The 22,581-nt window shown below is 40.5% G+C and overlaps 1 protein-coding gene across 1 annotated transcript in view; it reads right to left on the minus strand.

The window, feature by feature from the left end:
- Positions 1-505: 505 nt before the first annotated feature.
- Positions 506-22,581, minus strand: part of ARSB (arylsulfatase B) — a 67,583-nt gene continuing 45,507 nt past the window's right edge. The window contains exons 7-8 of the mRNA XM_030467252.1: positions 1,665-1,793; positions 506-1,105 (exon numbers count right to left, since the gene is read on the minus strand). Coding sequence (XP_030323112.1) covers positions 840-1,105; positions 1,665-1,793 — 395 coding nt within the window. The 3' untranslated portion in view covers positions 506-839. The remainder of the gene's footprint in view (positions 1,106-1,664; positions 1,794-22,581) is intronic.

Genomic DNA, 22,581 nt, shown 5'->3' on the forward strand with positions numbered 1-22,581 from the left:
ATCTTTTAGTGGCTTTCCAGAACCTGAAGGGGGACTACAGGAAAGCTGGAGAGAAACTTTGTACAAGCATATGTAGTGATATGTCGAGGGGTAATGGTTTGAACTGACAGAAGGTAGATTTGGGTTATATTGGGTTAGATTTGGGTATTAGGAAGAAACTCTTTAGTGTGAGGCACTAAATTAGACAATGGCACTGGTTGCCCAGGCAAGCTGTGGATGCTTCCTCCTTGGTAATGTTCAAGGCCAGGCTGGATGGGGCTTTGAGTACCTTGTCTAGTGGAAGGTGTCCCTGCTCACGTCAGGAGATTGGAAGTAGATGATCTTTAAGGTTCCTTCCAACTCACACTATTCTATAATTCTGTGTTAAAAGCAAAAAGAATGTCAGCTGTTGTATTTTTTTCTGTTCTTTGCAAATACCCAACTGTTTCCAACAGAATTTGTCTTCTGGACAATGATGAAACCAAAGACCAGTTTATTCCACAGGATGGATGCATTGTAGGTGTCCCTGCTGCCAGGATTCATTGCAGCTTTTTAAGAAAAGTAATCTCTTTTAAAGAGAGAGTCAATGTTTTACCTTCTGTATCAAAATCTGGGCAAAGAATATTTGAACAACATATTTAACTAGCATTTCACATACAGTTATTGGGAAAGACAGATTAGTAAAAAACTAAAATAGGAGTCCCAAAATATTTTAAGAGGAAGAAATACTGAACTGCTCAAGGAATGAACTCACAATTAGCAATAGTTTAATGCACAAGGTAAGAAATATTTGACTAGGACCCTGAGTCCATAAACCAAGCTCTGTTACAGGGTTATTTTGCAGGATGCAGCACTGTGTACTATGCCCACGGGCCCCAAGCCCCAGTTGCTGCCGGATCACAGCGAGGATCCTCTTCGGGGTAGAATACGGGCACTGAATGTTTATAATAAAACTGAAGCCGTGAGAGCAGTTTTTCCACCACATGAGGATATTTGTCAGACAAATCATTTTTCTCTTCAGGGTCATGAACAACATCAAATAGCCAAAGTCTCTTTGTTGGTGGATCAGATGATTGAATCTTTGACTCGTTGAACAAAGATGGTGGAGGGAACCAATGACTGCATCCTGCAGAAACAAGAAAAAAGGGTTAATTTTCAGATCCAGAGCAGCAAGGTGGAGATGTAATTATACTGTAATCGACAAATTCACTAGGTCCCTTGTAAAGCCACTGGCTACTGACTCTTTCTGCACCCCTTAATTCTAGCTCAGCACCAGAGTGTCTCTAATTTGAGGCTACCTCAGATGTAAGCAAGGTCCTATAAATAAAAAAATCTGCACCACTGGGATTCAGACTTCCATGCCACTTACTTTCATACCAAGTAATTTCATGGACGTTCTTCTTGGATTCAATGATCCTTATGGGTCCCTTCCAATTTGAGACACTGTGCAATTCTATGATAGCTTTTCCACTACTGCGAAAGTCATTTGTATACAAAATATGTGCAAAATGAAATAATACATTCTTGGATTTTAGAAGTGCTCCTTCAAGATCTTCACACATGATCAAAATCAGAGAAGTTAGCAGAATAACTAAAAGAAATGAAAATATATTAAGCAGAACTAAGCTGTGTTTGGGGTGGGTGGGTTATATGACACACTGTAAAAAAAGAAGTTACTTTGTTACCTGGATATCCAGTTAGTAACTTCCATTTTCCTCTTCGGATTCCTGCATGAATGGATATATTGAAAAGTCTATGATCCCATGAAGAAGAATTGTTTTGTGGTAGAGATATCCTATTGTCAATGCCAAGACCTTAATGAAAGAGGAAATTAAGTTATTGTAATAATTATTTTTTAGAGTTCAGTTGTAAAACAAAGCTGTATCATCCATTTGGTTTTGTGTATTGGATAAATAATTTGTTACACATACATGCAAAGGACAGTGCTATCATTCACTGGATGTGTTACACTCAGAACTTGAACTGCTCCCCAAAGAACTTCCAGTGGGAAACATCCCACGAGTCTAGGTAACCCGACTAATTTAATCTAGAGATGTTACGTATCATGTGTGACTGGAATCACTAAATTTGCTCATACAAGTGTCTGTGTCTTTTGTCATTTAGGAAAAGGATTGAGAGATTTCCTAAATCAATGCTAAAACTGTTAATTTGCTTAGATCATTCCAGGGACAAGCCCCAGGTCCTAACTTGTATCCACATGCAGCAAGATGTCTCTCTGGACTGACATGGCTACAGACACACAGATATATATCTGGTGAGTGAGTTACTTCCATGGCACAGTATGAAGCATGTCTTCATGCTGTCTTTGGTAGAGTCACATATGACATGGCCCCTTATCCAGGTACTGCAGAAAACTCTCAAGAGTGAAATATGAACGATTTCCCTTTCAAAAGGAAACCTGAAGCTCCTAATAGGAGAGAGCTCAGAAAAATGTAACATGCATAGACCAGGGATGACCAGAAGATGGGCTCTTTACTGAGACCAGGAAGCAGTCAGACATACATCTTTCATATCAACTTTCATGAAAAAAAGTAGGCATTTAAGACATAAAATCTAAGAATGTTTCATTTATTGTATCAGTTGATACCTGTTTACCATAAGGCTACCAGAAGGCAACTCTATGATCTGGCTAGGAACAATCCATCAGAATGTGGAAAGATAATAGTGTTGATTTTATAGCATTTTTCAAAAGATAAATTTCAAAAATTTAGGGCATTTGGAGGACTCAGCTGACAGATTTTTGCCACTGAAATGAAAAAGAGAATTGAAGCGGGAGGAGCCCTTCTTGCTCCTAGGGCTGATCCTGAGGCCTCGGGGCTTAGCCCATTCCTGGACGATGTCCTAGGGCTGTTCCTGGGGCCTTGGGATCTACCCTTTCTTGCCTGCTCCTGGGGCTCCTCGAGCTGTGGGCTTCTCCATCCTTATCGAAGAGTGAGAGCTCTCTCTGTGGGTGTCAGCTGCTCTCTTATTGGCCCCGTGCTCCTGCACATGCTCAGGAGGGAGGCCAGACACAGGTGAACCCACGCCCACTCATCAATAACTCAGGGCACCTGGTCCTGTCTCACTACATTTCCCCCCCTTTTTTTTTTTTTTTTTTACACAGACATTTACATAGACATTTACATATTTACATAGCACGATTTTTTATACACAAGAATACACTTACAGGATTTTTCTTCGGGCCCCGCAGGACACTCAGCTAAGAGCATCAAGGGGGCGCCGAGGGGCAGTACAAAACACACTTATACAGGATTTAGACATAGACATACAGGATTTTTACAGGATTTTTCTTCGGGCCCCGCGGGACACTCAACTAAGAGCATCGAGGAGGCGCCGAGAGGTTAGAGGATTTTTACACAAAAATATAACTTACAAAATTTAAACATATAACTTACATATAACATATAACTTATTTTACATATATTTTTAGGGGGAATTCTCAACCCTTACACGTATTTTGGGGAGAATTCTCAACCTTCTTTCTTTCAACCTTCTTTAAGGGGAATTAAGCATACCCATATATTCGCTCGATGTCAGCCCCTTTCTGGCAAAGTCTTCGCAAGCTGTCTGAGCACTCTTCACAAAGTCTCTGCAAATTGTCCCAGGCACTTGCCCTCTATTCCGGGGTTTCTTTCCTCATGGGCCTCGGGATTTAACCCTTCCTCATGGGATTTCCCTCTGCTCAAGGGCTTAGCCTAGGCATATTTCACAAAGTCTCTGCAAGTTGCACCAGGCACTTTTCACAGAGTCTCTGCAAGTTGTTCTTCTAGTTATTATTCTCCCTCCTGTATCTGCTCTTCTGGCTTGGTTTCCCTCTGTTCCGGGGTTTCTTTCCTCATGGGCCTCGGGATTTAACCCTTCCTCATGGGATTTACCCCTCTGCTCTGGGGTTTCCTGTCCAGAGAGCTTGTTGATCATACCTTACAGGGAGAACATTCTTGCAGTTTCTGTGCCAGCTAGGTTTTCTGCAGGCTGCCCGCATTCTCCACCAGATGAAGCGGGAGGAGCCCTTCTTGCTCCTAGGGCTGATCCTGAGGCCTCGGGGCTTAGCCCATTCCTGGACGATGTCCTAGGGCTGTTCCTGGGGCCTTGGGATCTACCCTTTCTTGCCTGCTCCTGGGGCTCCTCGAGCTGTGGGCTTCTCCATCCTTATCGAAGAGTGAGAGCTCTCTCTGTGGGTGTCAGCTGCTCTCTTATTGGCCCCGTGCTCCTGCACATGCTCAGGAGGGAGGCCAGACACAGGTGAACCCACGCCCACTCATCAATAACTCAGGGCACCTGGTCCTGTCTCACTACAGAGAATCCATGAGATTATGTGAGATCCAATATTAGAAGACCTAGAGGTTTCTAAAAAGTCCTGTACATCACAATGGAGCAAGTATACAACTGATAGAGGAGATCAACACAAAGTTGGGAAAGGAAATAAATGATGGGGCACAGTTCCTTTTATTCATGCCAGTCTTAAATTTCTGTTTTATTACTGGGCTTTACCCTTTGAATCCATTTTTCTTTAGCAAGCATTTTCTGTGCATACTCAAGTTCCCTGTTTACATCAGTCTTGTACAATGTTCCCAGATAAAGGCGACTATAAAAGGGGACTACTTGTTTAGAATATGCATACACAAATTGAAGAGGACTCAGTGCATCTCCAAGCACAAAGCACTGAGCTGATGATAAAAAGCCCCAAACTCCTATACAAACAAGGAAAACTATAAATATCCCCAGAAGAATTTCTTCAGGAATATAAATCCCCATAGAGTAAAGCGTTATTTGTAGCAGATGCAACACAATTTAAAGATTAATATTGCTTGTCAGCATCATTATGTAATGTAATATTCTGTCATACTGTTTGCTACTAGGAATGTTCATCTTTGTCACCTACTTTCTTAAAGAGTACAATGAAAGGCATTCAGTAGATCAAAAACACAGACATGTTTTTTAAACATTATGTCTCAAAATTACAATTTCAAGGCTTGGTCTACAGGAAAAATTGCATGAGTCTTCATTTTAAGGTTTACTATGGAGAATATGCTTCTGCTTGCTGGGCTTTAGTATGTGAAGCCATAGTATTATAGAAAATAGATTATTTAAAATACTCCAAATAAACAGGATGGAAGATTTTATTTTTAGATACACTTTGCAAAATAACCTTAGAATGCTAGGAATGAGACTTAAAATGAGATTCAAGAAGATAATTTTTAAAACTTTTATTTGGTCTAGGTTAAAAAACAAACTTCTAAACCAAGAAATGCATTTACTAAAGCTTGGCATTGAAGTTATTTGGTGGGCTATTATCTTTCAGCAAAATTTTGCAAAGAGAAAAAGATGATTTCCTCATGTTTTGAGCTATTATGAACAGAACCCTGTCAGTTATGTTAATTCACCCATTGCAAGCACTTTACTTGTGCCAAAGAAATGTACTCTGTTGCCCAGACAAATCCATCCACTGCTTCACAAGCAGTACAGGTCAAATTTTATCATCTGTATTGGGCACAGAAAACAGACTGATGCTTGTTTGAATGCTCTCTACACAGGATATTTATAGGACTGTCAGGTTTTTACATTATGTAAGCACCAGATACAGAGCTAAAATAAAGATATGGGTTCTTATAATTGTAAGACTTTCACCTTAATCTCAGATATTCCTCCTCCTGCATTTGCATGACTATCATGTTCTCTTCAGCCCAACTTTTAAGCTTCTACCTCTGTCCTCATTCTTCAGCTTCTGTTAGCACAGGTGAAATGCAAAATGTCTGGGCAGTGTTCTCCTTCACTGTGTGAATTTTACAGGGACCCCTTTTCCAATTTGGCAGATTAAAAGTCACACTCTTTCTGTTTCCTTTGCAAGAAAAGATGTTAATTCCTATGGTATCTAAGCAGCTTTTCTCTGCAACTGGTCTAGTTTTGGGGAGGTTTCTTTCTTCTTTTCTCATTTATGGTTGACCTGGCAGTAACAACAGCTCTGTGTATTAATTTAGCAGCCAGGGGACAGATGCCTTTTACTGATTTGTGTAATCAAGTGTGTCTTTACATGCTTGCATTCTCTCGCATCTGATCAAAAGAGGCTAAGGAAATATTAAAGCTTTATTTTTACCTCAAAAAAAAAAAAAAATCAGAACTTTTGCTATCAATTTTCTTATTTTCAAACACAAGCCATTTTTCTGAAACCCAACTTTGGATGCTCACCAGCTGCTGTATTTCTTTTTAAATAGCCTCTTGGGAAATAATACAACTTCTATTACTTAAGAAAGCAGTGACAGTTCTTTCAGATATTTACTTTCAAATGTTTAATGCTACAACAAATCGAATTAAATATTTTACTGTTTTCCCTGGAGTTCACAAAAAAGTATTCTAATAGTTCTTTTACCTCTACAGAAAAAACAAGTCCTTCAGAAAATGTTACCCTTAGTAAGTGACTTTGGAGTTTATATTCTATTTCCAGGCTTGCCTTAACAGTCTGAAAAAGAGTTTCAGAATCAGTTTTTAAGTGGAACGGTAAATTAATCTTACTAACAAAAAAGTAGCTCATTATCTAAATATCTGAAAAGCCTGGCTCCTTGCACCTTATGAAAATTTCAGCTTAGTTCTTTTATTTTCATTATCATACATCATATAAACACCTGTATATTCCAAATCAGGAATGAAAAATCCATGGCTAATCTGTATCTTCAAGAGACCTGATTTTTCAGAAGAACAATGTACAATGTCAGGAATTATAAAAAAAAATCTATGCAAGATGCTCAGAAAACATCAGTCAAAAATGTTAGCTGCATTTAAAAAAATAATTGCCATTTTTAACATTTCAGTATTCTAGCTTAGTCCAGGCACTATGATAAAAAATATACTACTGGGTAAGTACATAAATAGCATCCTGAATGATCATCAGAGAATATGTGGGACTTCCCTAAAAACTGAGCAATATTTCAATACATTAAACCTTGCTAATGCACAAGAATAAGTACAAGAGTGAAAAAGACAATACTCACCCTGCATAAACAAAAGAATAAGCTTAGATAAAGCTATTGATATTTAGAGAAGAGTTTCTGAAATAGTGATGAAAAGGCAATGTCCAGGGGCAGTCAAGAAAAGTAAAAGCAGTATTAGAAGTGGCAAAGAGTAGGACAAATGCTACCAACTTAGGTCATTGTTGTGACTCACATGGCACCACTGGGCTGGTTTTGTCCTCATGCTACAAAATGGACAGAGTAAAAATGTACAAGATACAAACGGATGTGACAAAGAAGATCAAAGCTATAGAACAGTTTTTGTGTAAAGAACGACCAAATAAATAGGACTCTTCATCCTCAGAGATGGACAATTGATGAGGAACAGGACAGAGAAATTGTACAGCCATAACAAATTGAAAAAGGAACAACTGGTCTTTCCTAATAGGGGCATAAATAAATTAGAAACTTGCATATTCAAAATAAATTATAGTATATACTTCCTTATCACAAACCCAACACACATGTGGAATTCCTTTCCATGGAATACAGTGGATTCCATAAGTTTATGCAAGTTGAGTGATAAAAAGAGTTTGCAAAAAGTGGAAGAAAAATCCATCAGGGTTTCTTATATACAAAATTGCAACATAAATATGAGGACCCCCATTAGAAGCAGGCTGCAGGGGCAGTCAAGAGAAGTACATTTATGCACTTGCCCTCATGTACTTCTTCTTACACAAGTACTACTCTCAGACAGAATAATGAGCGAGGCAGATTTTTATCATGATCATACACAAGATACATGTAACCAAATTATTTTCAGTTCAAGACAAGTCAATTATTTTGTTTACAAAAGAAAGCACTATCTGCTGAAGCAGATTTATGCAACCCCTTTTAATATTAATCTCTACATGCACTGAACTGAAGGCTCAAAGCTTTCACAAAAGTATAGAATCATAGAATGTTTCAAGTTGGAAGGGACCCATAAGCATCATCCAGTACAATTCCCTGGTTCTTGCAGGACTACCTAAAGGTGAACCATGTGACTATGAGCATCATCCAGATGGTCCTGGAACTCTGCTGTCAGAATTGACTTGATGCCATGACCATTTCCATGTGAAGCCTGTACCGGTGACCAACCACCTTCTCAGTGAAGAACCTTTTCCTAATGCCCAATCTCAACTTCCCCTGATGCAGCTTCATTACATTTCCTCCTATTGCTAAACACGAGAGGAGATCAGCACCTCCCACCTCTGCTGCCCTCAAGGAAGATGTGACCTGCCATGCAGTCACCCCTCAGCCTTTTTCTTTTCCAAGCAAAGCAAACCAAGTGACCTTACCTGTTCCTCATGAAGTCTTGCTCTTGAGGACTTTCACCATCTTGGTTGCCCTCCTCTATAAGTATCTATGATTCAGATTCAGATTTAACTGCAGTTTCACAAATACATGAACAGCATGAGTCATTACTAGCATACCCTCTATTTTGCTTTCTGTGCTATTCTAAAAAGGAGGGGTAGTGCAAAGAAATGAGAATATTAATTTCCATTAGCAATGGCTTCCAATGCACATATCAGCCTGTGTCAGTCCAGTCAAGTCTGTGTTTGCTTAAGGCTTGTTTTTCATTTACACATACAAATCAAAAGTAAAGTAATAGAAAGAATGGATTCACATCAGATTTAAAATTCTGTGACTAGAATCAGAACTTGAGACCTACCTTATTTTCTTCTTTAATCATACAATTCTATATTTTTAAAAAGCCACTGTATTTTACAGAAATGTTATTACAGTTTTTGCCATACTGAAGAAGTTATTTGGTACATTCAGTCCAGCAGTGTGTCCCAAGAAGTAATTAATAGCTCATGATTCAAAGAAAAACAGAAAAAATAAACCAAAACTGCTTACTTTGCCCATCAGTCTTTTCTTTCACTTCATTTTCTAAGCATAGGGAAGATCATGGAGGACAGGGGGGTGATTTAAGACAGTCAGCGTAGGGCAAATCCTGCCTGACCAACATCATGGCTTTCTACAATGGAGTGACCAAATCAGCTGACATGGTAAAAGCAGGGGATGTCACCTATCTGGACTTCTGCAAGGCACAGTCCCCCACAATATCCTACTCATCAAGTTGAAGAGACACGGATTTGATGTGTGCACAGTTCAGTGAATAAGGAATTGTTTGGATGGTTGTATTCTATCCATAGGGTAGTGGTCAATGGCTTGAAATCCAGATGGAGACCAGTGACAAGTGATGTCCCTCAGTGGGTCCGTACTGGGATCTATACAGTTTAATAATTTTATCAGTGATACAGACAGTGGGATCAAGTGCACCATCATCAAATTTGCAGATGCCACCCAGCTGAGTGGTGCTGTGGATAAGCCAGAGGGAGGGGATGTCATCCAGAAGGACCTGACAAACTGGAGAGCTGAACCTCATGAGGTTCAACAAGACCAAGTGCAGGGTCCTGAACCTGGGTCAGAACAATCTGCCCTATCAGTACAGGCTGGAGGATGAGGAAAGCAGCCCTGCAGAAAAGAACTCAGAGGTGCTGGTGGAAAAGCTGGACATGAGACAACAGTGCACGTTTGCAGCCCAGAAGGACAACTGCATCCTAGGCTGTGTCAAGGGAAGCACGGCCAGAAGATCAAGAGGGATGATTCTGCCACTTTGGTCTGTTAAGACCTCACCTGGAGTACTGCATCCAGATCTGGAGTACTCAGCACTGGAAGGACATGGACCTGATAGACTGTGTCCAGAGGAGGGTTAGAGAAATGATCAGGGGTCTGTAACACCTCTCCCATAAAAACAGGTTGAGGGAGCTGGGGTTGTTGAGCCTGGAGAAGAGAAGGATCTGGGGGCACCTAATACTGACCTTCCAGTACCTGAAGGGGAGCTGCAGGAATCCTGGAGACAGAGTTTGCAAGGGCTTGTAGGGTTAGGATGAGGGGCGATGGCTTTAAATTAGAGAAGAACAAATTTAGACTGGATGTTAGGAACAAGTGTTCCACTATGCTCAGGGGTAGTGGAAAAATGGAACAGATTGCCCAGGGGAGTAATTGAGGCCTCATCCTTGTAGATATTCAAGGTGAGGCTTGACAAGGATCTGAGCAACCTGATCTAGCTGCTTACTGCAGGGTGGTTGGTGGTTAGAGGTCCCTCCTAAGCCAAATTATTCTATGATTCTGTGATCATAAAAAATGATGCAATGCACTTAGTAACCTTGTTTGTTAACTCCTGCCTTTCAGAAAAACTCTTCTAAACCTCATCCAATACCCCATATCCAATGTGTACTCCTGATACAATAATATTAAGTTAGGTGGGCAGTTCTTTCAGAGAAAAGAACTGTCTTTCTGTATATTTTTGCATACTTCCAATTGCCTTCTGCTTAACTGATTAGTTCACTAGTCCAACTGGGCAATGATTCCTGGAGGTAGAAAACAGGAAGAATCTTTTTGTCACATTTCTTCCCTGGTGATCAATGTATGCTTGAGAATCAACCATCTATTCCTTGTCTAATACAATACTAGTACCTATCAGAAACGTATCTAAATGAAAATACAGTTTATCTAACTATCACAAAAAAAGACCAAAAAGTCTGAAAATTCATTTATTTCCTATGTAACACAAAACATTTAAAATTCTTCTACTACTGTACAACAAAATAACTTTGAGACCCTTCTATGCCAGCAATGCTACATTGTAATAAAAAGAAGCAGGATTGATCCAGTTTAACTACATTTTACAGCTTTAAGTATCTTATCAGAAGCTCTCTACCCCTCTTCCTGCATAGAGCCTAAAAATCCAACTTGTTTATTTTTTGTAACTCTTACTATGTTCCTGACAGGCTTCACTTATATTCTCTGAAGTATTTAATATTCAACCAAAAGAAAAAAAAATTAAAATTTTCTAATGCAAGCAAAATTTAAAAACAGCAAAGGCAATAACAAAAAGCCACTGCACACAGTACTTGGTAGATGGGTTGGAAAATTCAGAACTGTCAGAATCTCTATTTCCTATGACTTCTTTCAATCTTTTGCTTTCTGTTTTGCAAAGCAAGTATTCCAAGTACCATGTAACCATAACTTGTAAAAAAAGATTTAAGACTAGCCAACACCCATACTGTGTAAATTTGCAAGGTTAAAACCATAAAAAAGGTACAACTGAACTTCTTTGTTTTAAAGAAAAGTTTGTTCTTTAGATTAATCAGAAAGATAAAGTTGGGGAAACATTTTAGTAACTGTAATGAATTTCTTAAGAGTATATTCATTTAACTGTCACTGTCTGGTTCTTATTCATAAGAAGGAAGAAGATAAACTGCAAATTTTCATCTGAGATTTAAAAAAGGGAATACATATTCTATATAAATATAGATTACATATTTTAGAGATCTAATTAGTGTTCTCATTCCTCTAGCTCTCCTTCTTTCTTTCACTGAAACTCAAGTAATCAGTAGAAATGTAAAATGTGAGGATATAAATAGACAGTACATCTAAAAATAAAGTATTTTGCTTTCAGTCTATGATTAAGATGATGAAAATGATTCATGTTGAGAAGTTTTCTTTGTTGGTAAGAAATCAAAGAGCACACAGTTCTCTCTAACATGCCATTTAGCAAGGCCCTGACCACAAAATTTAAAGGGTCCAAAACAATATATCTTGAAACATGCTATATTTTTTGTGCAACGTGGGCTACAATACTAGTGTGCAGAGAGGCGATGTTGGGTACTAAAAAGCAATTTTGGAAAAGACAAAAGAATGTTAATTTAATATTTATTTGGGAGACAGAGCCCTGCCCAAAGATTTAATCTAAACTGCTGGTCTAAGTGTCAGATTGAGGTAAAATTTTCTGATATCCTATACAGTAGTGAAAACATTCCTTTATAAGCAGCTATATAGATATAATCAGTGCCTTTATGGACAATAGAAGCAAATAAAGCTTCCACTTTTGTTTCTTTATCTGCAAAACTAGTGCATTAAAAGTTATATACCTTTTGTAGTATATTTACCAAATCAAAAAGCTAAAATTATCTGCATTCCATATAGTTAAACTTCTATGTATTATAACATAATGTAGCAGCAGATTCAGCCATATCACAAGGAAAATATAATCACAAAAAGCTCCAGGCTAAATTGCATTAATTGCTTGATGAAAAGGATGGAAGAGCATGCATTAAGAAAAGCCACAAATTCAAGGGTGAATTAAGATTTTAATTGGTTCACACTCCTCAGTGCAAATTAGAACCACATCTGAAACAATTAATAAACAGCTGCTAGTGCTTTGCACGTGTAAGGTTCATTTAAGAGCTTTCAGCCCAAGCAGGATTATCACCATTTCCTGTGCATGTGCATATTACACTATCTGCACGTCTAAATAGTTTGATAACTTGCAGTTTACAATATATACCATACCATAGGATACAATACAATACGAGATATTCTCTTAATACATAAAAATTTTCTTTGTACTTCTCCAGACCTCTCTGCTGAGACTATTCTCTAAAAAGCTATGAGGGATTCAAAACCAGTTTTCTTACTTCATAAAAATATTTTTTATTAGGGAAGAATCAACAGCTCTGAATATCATGGAGTAGAATTTTGCTTAATAGGTTAACCAAACACTGTGAGAAAAACTCCCAGGCTACTTCCACTAGAGCTTAAAAGCAACAAACAATAACCAGTATTATTTTCATAGTAAGGCAATGCATATGCCTCCCTGCCTCTTGTGATCTGATTAGTATTCTATAAAAACCAAAGAGGAGATCCCCAGACAGAAGTCTGAGACTGGCGAACCAAAAACCACTTATATGTGAAACCCAAACAAGAGAGCATTTTCTAGTATGTTCATACATAAGCTTTAAAATCAACATACCATTTTAATAATCCAAGAAATCTTTACTATATTCACCAGCTTCCATATGTTGTCAGAAAAAATAGTAATCATTGTCCCACTGCTTCCATTAAAATAAATCAGAGACTTACCCATCACAGTTTGTGTTCTAATGTAAACCCTACTACCAGAATTTAAAACATTTACTTGCATGATGACCTTTGAATAGAAAAGAAAAATCAAGGAATTAAAAAGAGGTTATTTTTATCAATAGCTTATCTCAGTTTTCTATCAGTTTTCTATCAATGGACACTGCCGAAGCCTTTGGATCAACTTACAGCTTCTTTTTGTGCTACAACAGCAGAAGGAGCAGGTAAAAAAAAATAAAAAAAAAATCAGACTTGTTCAAATACTATGGAACTCTACATAAAAATTACCCTGATGGAAACAGTGTTCAGCCTCCTAGAAATCTCACCATATATATATATACACAAAACCATCATGACTGGCAGGCTCACTGTCCCTTATTAATGCTCAGCTGGGGAACAGCAGGAGGTCTGTTAAAGCTTGGGGAAACCCACACTGAAAGTAATGGGAACCTTTCCACTTATTCCAGTGGGCTCTGCTTCAGATTGGCTAAGCTTCAGTAGCAGCAAATGAGGAATTTTTCACTCTATGGACACCTCTTAAACAAATGAAGCTAACTAGGCCTTTATATATACAGTTGAATAGACACAATCTTCATGTGAAAGGTTTCCTCATTTATGGACAAAGTAATACTTTCTGACAACACATATGATTTAAATATCCCCATAAATTACCCATGAATTAAAATGATTCTGAAATCTAAACAACAATAAAAATCCAATACATGATTTACTAATTCTCAGAAGAAAAAGCTTAAGAAAAAAAAAGTATATATATATATTTTTTTTTTTTTTAAGTCTGTCACAGCATACAGTCCCATGAATGTTACTAAAGCCTTATGGATGAGCAGCGAATCTCAGAGTAACTTTCCCTCCTTCAAAATCCATGTCACTAAGCTCAGAAGTTAAGACCTAGAAACTGTTTACTTAAACATCTTGCTTGTTCTTCCCTGAAGCACTGAAACAGCAGAATAAAGGCAGAATTCAGGTAACAGGCACCCAAACACTTGATTTTTTATGGGAGCATGCAGCCAGAAAGGGAAACAAAGTCAAGAAATGAACCATAACTTCACTGCAGTAAAACTCAGGAAGCCACACTATAACTTTTCTTTGTGGTTAGCATTGCTTCCCACAACCACATCTTCTGAACTTGCCTCCGACAGTATTTTTCCAACAGTCCAATAGTTTCCTCCCTAAAGGAGGAAATTGTCAGGTCACACTGAAAGCCCTAGTGAACCGCATGCTATATAAATTACTATTGTCCAATAAAGCAATTAGAAACAGATGCCAACTTGATGAAGAACCTATTTAATTTTCAGTAAACTGGAAATACAGAAAAGGCTCATGTTTCCATAACTTCTAATAAAAAGAAAATTAAACCGGAAACTAATGGTTAAATTCACATGAGGATGCACCTGACAAAATGTGAGTCTTTCTCTTCTTTCTGAAGAAATCTAGCCCAACACTGAGGATATGTTTGTAGGCTCTGAAGACTCAAATTCATGCCCTCAGTAACTCTGATTGGGTTTTGAACTGTTATGTCCCATATGGTGGTAGCGCGGAGCAGAGAGCAGAGAGCGGCAGCTAGCTTCCAGAGGGGAGGCACGTGGCTAGACAGGGAGCAACTAGTAGATAGATACATCATGGTCACAACGTGGACAAAAACCACAGTGAAAAAGAATGTGGGGACTCAGACGGAGCTCCCAAGCAGGCATGCAGCAGTGCAAGTCTCTAGCTGCAGTGAATGCCTGTGCCTGGCACTGGTATCAAATGGAACCGGTGACACCGAATGTGTGCGTTGTGAGCAAGTAAATGATCTCCTCAGGCAGGTGGTTAAACTGACAGAAGAGGTTGAGAGACTGAGATCCATTAGAGAATGTGAGAGGGAAATAGACTGGTGGAATCACACCCTGAGGCAGGGGCAGACGGGAGAGGTTGAGGAGATGATGGATCCCCACCCCTCCTGCCACCAGACAGAAGGAGAGGCCTTAAGAGACATGAATGAACGGAAGGAGGTCCGGCCTCGGAAGGGCAAGAAAAAATCCTCCCGACCCCCTCCTCCCTCCCAATTGCCCTTGAAGAATAGGTATGAGGCCTTGGAAATTCAGGGACATGAAAATGTAGTTACAGAGGTAGACTCACCTAGTGAACCACCTAGGACTCGTCAGTCACCCCGTGTCCTTAGGACTTCTTCAATCAAGAAGGAAAGGAGAGTAGTTGTGGTGGGTGACTCCCTTCTGAGGGGGACAGAAGGGCCCATCTGTCGACCAGACCCATCCCACAGGGAGGTCTGCTGCCTCCCTGGGGCTCGGATTAGAGATGTTAAAAGGAAACTCCCTAATCTTGTGGGTCCCTCTGATTACTATCCACTGCTGATTTTTCAGATTGGCAGTGATGAAATTATCACAAGAAATGTAAGGGCAATGAAGAGTGACTTCAGGGCCCTGGGACGGCTAGTTAGGGGGTCTGGAGCACAAGTAGTGTTTGCCTCCATCCCTCCTGTAAGAATGGGTGGGGAGGTATATAGGAAGAGTCTACAGGTCAATGAGTGGCTAAGAGACTGGTGCCAAAGACAGGGTTTTGGTTTTTTTGATCATGGGATGCTATATGAGACACCTGGCCTGGTGGTGACAGGTGGGATGCACCTGTCCCAGAGGGGGAAGAGGCTTTTGGGGCAGGACTTAGCAGGGCTCATTGAGAGAGCTTTAAACTAGATGTGAAGGGGGAAGGGGAGAAAACTGGGTCTGTTAGGGACAAACACAAGAAGAACAAACCAGGGCCCAAAGGCAGTTGGTCTAGGAAGGATTTAGTCCCACCAGTGTGCTCTGTTTGTTTCCTGAAATGTCTGTATGCTAATGCACGCAGCATGGGGAATAAGCAAGAAGAGTTAGAGGTCAGCGTACGGGCTAAGGGTTATGATCTGGTAGCGATAACAGAGACATGGTGGGATAGGTCACATGACTGGAATGTGGCCATGGATGGTTATGTACTTTTTCGGAAAGATAGGGCGGGGAAGCGAGGTGGTGGAGTTGCTCTTTATGTGAGAGAGCAACTAGAATGTGTTGAGTTTTGTGCAGGGGCTGATGAGGGGCAAGTTGAAAGTCTGTGGGTAAGAATTAAGGGGCAGGCTGGTGTGGGTGACACAGTTGTGGGGGTCTACTACAGACCTCCTGATCAAGGCGAAGAGGTTGATGAGGCCTTCTACAGGCAGCTGAAAGCAGCCTCACAACTTCAGTCCCTAGTCCTCATGGGAGATTTTAACTACCCCGATATCTGCTGGTTGACTCACACAGCCAGCCTTTCACAGTCTAGGAGGTTCCTCCAGTGCATTGATGATAACTTCTTAATGCAAATGGTGGACAAACCGACTAGAAGAGGAGCGCTGTTGGATCTTGTACTAACCAATAAGGAGGGCCTTGTCGAAGAAGTGGTGGTCAATGGCAGCCTTGGCTGCAGTGATCATGAGATGGTAGAGTTCAGGATCCTGTGTGGAAGGAACAGAATACCCAGTAGGACCAAAACCCTGGACTTCCACAGGGCAAACTTTGGCCTCCTCAATCAACTGTTAAGAGAAATCCCATGGGACAGGGTGTTAGAAGATAAAGGGGCTCAAGATAGCTGGTCAATATTCAAGGACCACTATTTGCAAGCACAGGATCAGAGCATCCCTATGGTTAGGAAATCTAGTAAGGGAGCTAGGAGACCAGCATGGTTAAAAAAGGAACTGCTGGGAAAACTTAAGTGGAAAAGGAAAATCTACAGATCATGGAAGGGGGGGCTGGTCACTTGGGAGGAATATAGGACTGTTGTCAGAGGATGTAGGGAGGCAATTAGGAAAGCTAAGGCCTCCTTGGAACTTAACCTTGCAAGTCAGATTAAGGATAATAGAAAGGGCTTTTTCAAATACATAGCTAGTAAAACTAACACTAGAGGCAATATTGGCCCACTAAGGGATGAGATGGGAGCCCTGGTGACAGAGGATATAAAGAAGGCAGAGGTGCTGAACGCCTTCTTTGCCTCTGTCTTTACTCCTGCAGGGTTTCCACATGAGCCCCAGATTCATTTAGCCCCAGAAGTAGTCAAGATAGATAAGGAATTTGACGTAGTAGATGAGGATTGGGTTAGGGATCAGCTGAGTAATCTGGACATCCATAAGTCGATGGGTCCAGATGGAATGCATCCAAGGGTGCTGAGGGAGCTGGCGGAGGTCATTGCTAGGCCACTCTCCATCATCTTCAGTAAGTCATGGGTAACAGGAGAGGTGCCTGAGGACTGGAGAATAGCAAATGTCACCCCAGTCTACAAGAAGGGCAAGAAGGAGGACCCGGGTAACTATAGACCGGTCAGCCTCACCTCCATCCCTGGAAAGGTGATGGAACAACTTGTTCTTGTCACTATCTCCAGGCATATCAAGGACATGGGGGTCATCAAGAGCAGTCAGCATGGTTTTATCAAGGGTAAATCATGTTTGACTAACCTCATAGCCTTCTATGAGGAAATTACTAGGTGGATAGATGATGGAAGAGCAGTAGATGTGGTTTATCTTGATTTCAGTAAAGCATTTGACACCGTCTCTCACAGCATCCTTGTAGATAAGTTGATCAATTATGGGTTTGGTGATCAGGTAGTGAGGTGGATCAGGAACTGGTTGAAAGGAAGGAGTCAGAGAGTTGTAGTCAATGGGGCAGAGTCTGGTTGGAGGTGTGTGACTAGTGGAGTCCCTCAGGGGTCGGTACTGGGACCGGTGTTGTTCAATATCTTCATCAACGACTTGGATGAGGGTATAGAGTGTACCCTCAGCAAGTTTGCTGATGACACTAAGCTGGGAGGAGTGGCTGACACACCAGAGGGCTGTGCTGCCATTCAGAGAGACTTAGACAGGCTGGAGAGTTGGGCAGAGAGAAACATGATGAAGTTCAACAAGGGGAAGTGTAGAGTTTTGCATTTGGGGAAGAACAACAAGATGTCCCAGAATAGGTTGGGGGCTGACCTGCTGGAGAGCAGTGTAGGTGAAAGAGACCTGGGGGTCCTGGTAGACAAGAGGATGACCATGAGCCAGCAATGTGCCCTTGTGGCCAAGAAGGCCAATGGCATCCTGGGGTGCATTAGAAAGGGTGTGGTTAGTAGGTCAAGAGAGGTTCTCCTCCCCCTCTATTCTGCATTGGTGAGGCCGCACCTGGAGTATTGTGTCCAGTTCTGGGCCCCTCAGTTCAAGAAGGACAGGGAAGTGCTTGAAAGAGTCCAGCGCAGAGCTACTAAGATGATTAAGGGAGTGGAACATCTCCCTTATGAGGAAAGGCTGAGGGAGCTGGGTCTCTTTAGTTTGGAGAAAAGGAGACTGAGGGGTGACCTCATCAATGTTTTCAAATATGTAAGGAGTGAGTGTCAGGGAGATGGAGTTAGGCTTTTCTCAGTGATGACCAGTGATAGGACAAGGGGTAATGGATGTAAATTGGAGCATAGGAGGTTCAAGTTGAATATTCGAAAAAATTTTTTTACTGTAAGGGTGACAGAGCCCTGGAACAGGCTGCCCAGGGGGGTCGTGGAGTCTCCTTCACTGGAGACATTCAAAACCCGCTTGGACACGTTCCTGCACGATGTACTCTAGGTGGCCCTGCTCTGGCAGGGGGGGTTGGACTAGATGATCTTTCGAGGTCCCTTCTAACCCCTATGATTCTATGATTCTATGATTCTATGATCTTTCACGAGAGATTTCTCCCGCACAACGTATGAAACTTGAGGATGTAGGTTTTATCTATCTTTTCAGTTTCTCAGCATGCAATATATACAAATATTTTTAATTAAAGAAAAAAATAATCCAGACTTACTTCAGTAATTCCCAGTCTAGAAGCACACAGATCTGGGGAGAACAGACATAATGTGCCAAGAAGGTACAGTGTGGGAACACAGGAACATACAAATACCTTTCAGCACACACTGTTCGTAGTGAAGGCTGTCTCAGAATAGTATATTGTAGTCTGAATTAAGCAAGTAGTATGAATAGTATATTGTAGTATGAATTAGAGTAGTATAAATCTATGGACTGTGTCGGAAATGACACTGGATTTCCATTCTATTTGTTTTTCCTTTATGCTTTTTATTAAGCACCAGAATTCTTTAGTTTCACATGAGATTTTTTTTCCTCTCCTAAATATCAGGAAAAGATATATCGAACATGGTTCAAGTTTATAACATATACACTAGACCACAGTGGTTACAGCACTGAGAACAGTGAAAGTAATACATTTTTCATTTCTGCTGATGAATATTAAATCAAGTCTTTCCAAACTCTGAAAATTGTGGTTGTCTCTAACATTATTTGGTGTTCCTTAGATTTTTTTTCCCTAGATCTTTGCCTTCTAATGAAGCACCAAAGCTGAAAAATCTCAGAGACATCAAAGCTAAAAGTTACAAAGTAGCTTTGATTAGCCATGTCTAATTAAAGTAGCATTTTCCTTCACAAAAACAAACACCATCAATTTTAGAGTAGAACAAGTTCTCACAGTTATTTCTAGGCCTACTGCAGAGCTATGGACAGCTGCTGTTACTGATGGTCTGTGCTACAGAAAGCAGACAACTCTTATGCCTGCCAGAGAGAAAACGTTGCATATTTTTTGAAAAGGCTCATAGTCAGGTGATGCACTTTAATGTCCTGACAGATAAAGTCAACTAATTTTTACTTTTCCTCTGAGCTCTTTGAAGCTGAAAGTTCTTCCTTATAATGAATAAAATAAAGAAAATATTCTATAGTGTTTCTAAATGACAGCTGAAGTAGCTCTGCATAACCTTTGTCTTTGCACATTCTCAGTCATAAGGAACACATTGGGGTTGCAGATGTGTTTGTAGGCATAATGCCCTGATTAATGTGATAGTTCATAAAAATGTGCCAGAAGGAAGGACAAGATTGATGCAGTCACTTTGAAATGTGGATGGATGGCTCTGTGGAGTAACAAGGACTTTGCATATATGTACTTTTAACTGAGATCTGTTTTTTTAACTGTGATACATAGACCAATTACTTCACCTCAACAACAAAACTTAGAAAATGTCAAGGATTCTTCCAGCCTATACTGCCACAATGAATTACTGCAGAAATAAGGGGGTTTGCTACTTCACTGAGGAAAGACATTTTGTGACCTTTTGTTGTTTTATGGCAATAATGAGTTTTCTACTAAACTCCCAGTCTTTCTGTTACTTCATTACAGTAAAAATATTTGAGCAATAGCCATGACCTTAACCTTGGAAGAGCAAATAGGATGCTGATCTCCAAGAAATAGATGAGCCCTGAGACACTGTAACTTCCTACCCTCATGCTAATAAGGCACAGGGCTGTGCCACAGACCCCCTCACTCTGAGAAGGTCACCTATCTTAATTCACTCAGTTGAAAAGCTGTGGACATGTAGATCCTGTATTATCCCTTCTAATTTCAGTATTCTCATAGTCATGTTTGGTGCCAAGGGAAAGATTTATGCTGGAATATTGTTGGGGAAACAGTTCAGAAATATACAGGTTGTGAGCAATCCTGACTTACTTCAGTTTAGGCCACATTGGGTTAATGGTTATTGAGGCCTAGTTAGAGGTTTTCTGCGAACGAGCTAATGGGAAAGAGATAATTTAATTGGCAACAGAAGAGGAAACTAATTATGTGAGAGGATGGTTCTGTGAGAACGGAATGTGTAATTGGAATACAAAGCCACCTGCATGATATGATGGTGTAAACAAGGCTTCTCTATATAAGTGAGTGCAAATTGTTAATAAACGATTTCATACAATCATATTGATGTGCACATGGAATCCTTAAGCCTCCGCAGACTGTTTTCCCACAGAATATCATACTCAGTCTCTTACCTTTCAAAAGGCATGTTCTTCTTAACTTCCACTACAGTAAGCATACAAAAAACCAAACTCTTCTTTCAAAGTATTCACCTTGATTTTTACAACAGGTTATAACTTTACAGAAAAACCTACCACACAAACAACGGAGTAAAATTCATAATTACTTATGGCAGAAAAAAATGCCTGTGAACATCAACAGGGAAAAGCATCTATCCAGATTATTACGCTCTTATACAATAAGAGAATTAAAAAAACAAAACAAAACCAAATAAAACCCAAAAACCAAACAACTTATTAAAACAGCCTAAATAAGAAAATAAGCTACAGTGAAAGGAAATGGTAGACTTTCACTTATATTGGAAAAATAAGGGGAAAAAATCAAAATATTACTTTTTCGAGGAAGAAGATTTGAACTGAATGGACTAGTATTTATGAAATACTGAAGATATCAAAGGCCATGTTGAGGTGGCCTTATATGTGAAACACCCAAACCCCACCTGCATCACTATAAGGTAGCAGTACTGAAGGTAAAGAGAACTGAGTGGTGTATAATCTGACTCTTAACATCCTGTTACATTTAAAACCTTTCACATTTCTACTGCAGAGATATTTTTAATCTAACATTTATGTCATAGAATCATAGAATCATAGAATTGGCTGGGTTGGAAGGGACCTCAGAGATCATCAAGTCCAACCCTTGATCCACTACTGCTGCAGTTACTAGACCATGGCACTGAGTGCCACATCCAGTCTCTTTTTAAATATCTGGAGGGATGGAGAATCCACTACTTCCCTGGGCAGCCCATTCCAATGCTTGATCCCCCTCTCCATAAAGAAATTCTTTCTAATATCCAACCTAAACCTCCCCTGGCACAACTTAAGTCCGTGCCCTCTTGTCTTGCTGAGAGTTGCCTAGGAAAAGAGACCAACTCCCCCCTGGCTACACCCTCCTTTCAGGTAGTTGTAGAGAGTGATGAGGTCTCCCCTGAGCCTCCTCTTCTCCAGGCTGAACAGCCCCAGCTCTCTCAGCCTCTCCTCATAGGGCCTGTGCTCGAGTCCCTTCACCAGACTGGTTGCCCTCCTTTGGACCCGCTCCAGGACCTCGATATCCTTCCTAAACTGAGGGGCCCAGAACTGGACACAGGACTCAAGGTGTGGCCTCACCAGGGCTGAGTACAAGGGCAAAATCCCTTCCTTGGACCTGATGGCCACGCTGCTCCTGATCCATTCCAGGATGCCATTGGCCTTCTTGGCCACCTGGGCACACTGCTGGCTCATGTTCAGCTTCCTGTCAATCCAGACTCCCAGGTCCCTTTCTGCCTGGCTGCTCTCAGCCACTCTGTGCCCAGCCTTGAGGTCCCCATGGGGTTGTTGTGGCCAAAGTGCAGGACCCAGCACTTGGCCTTGTTGAACCTCATCCCATTGGAATCACCCCAACTCTCCAGTCTGTCCAGGTCCCTCTGCAGAGCCCTCCTGCTTTCCAGCTGATCCACACTGCCCCCCAGCTTAGTGTCATCTGCAAATTTCCTGATGATGGACTCAATGCTGAGACATACATAAAAATAAAAAGTGTTAGTATTATGTTCAAATAGGATATAACAAAGCATCAAAAAGAAGCAGGACCTAGGATTTCTGAATTGCAGTAATGATACTGGCATTACAGACATTATTAAGCAACTTAGCATTTCTAAATTCTAAAGGAGGTTTCAAAGGAAATCAGTATTTATGAAGCTGACCAAAAGTGCAATCCCTGTACACTTAGTATTTGATACTTCAGTGATGGATGCTTCACAGAGATGCAGGTGGGCTAAAAGACAAGGCAACAAATAT

This window comes from Calypte anna, chromosome Z (genome assembly GCF_003957555.1).
Source record: "Calypte anna isolate BGI_N300 chromosome Z, bCalAnn1_v1.p, whole genome shotgun sequence".
NCBI classification, from domain to species: domain Eukaryota; kingdom Metazoa; phylum Chordata; class Aves; order Apodiformes; family Trochilidae; genus Calypte; species Calypte anna.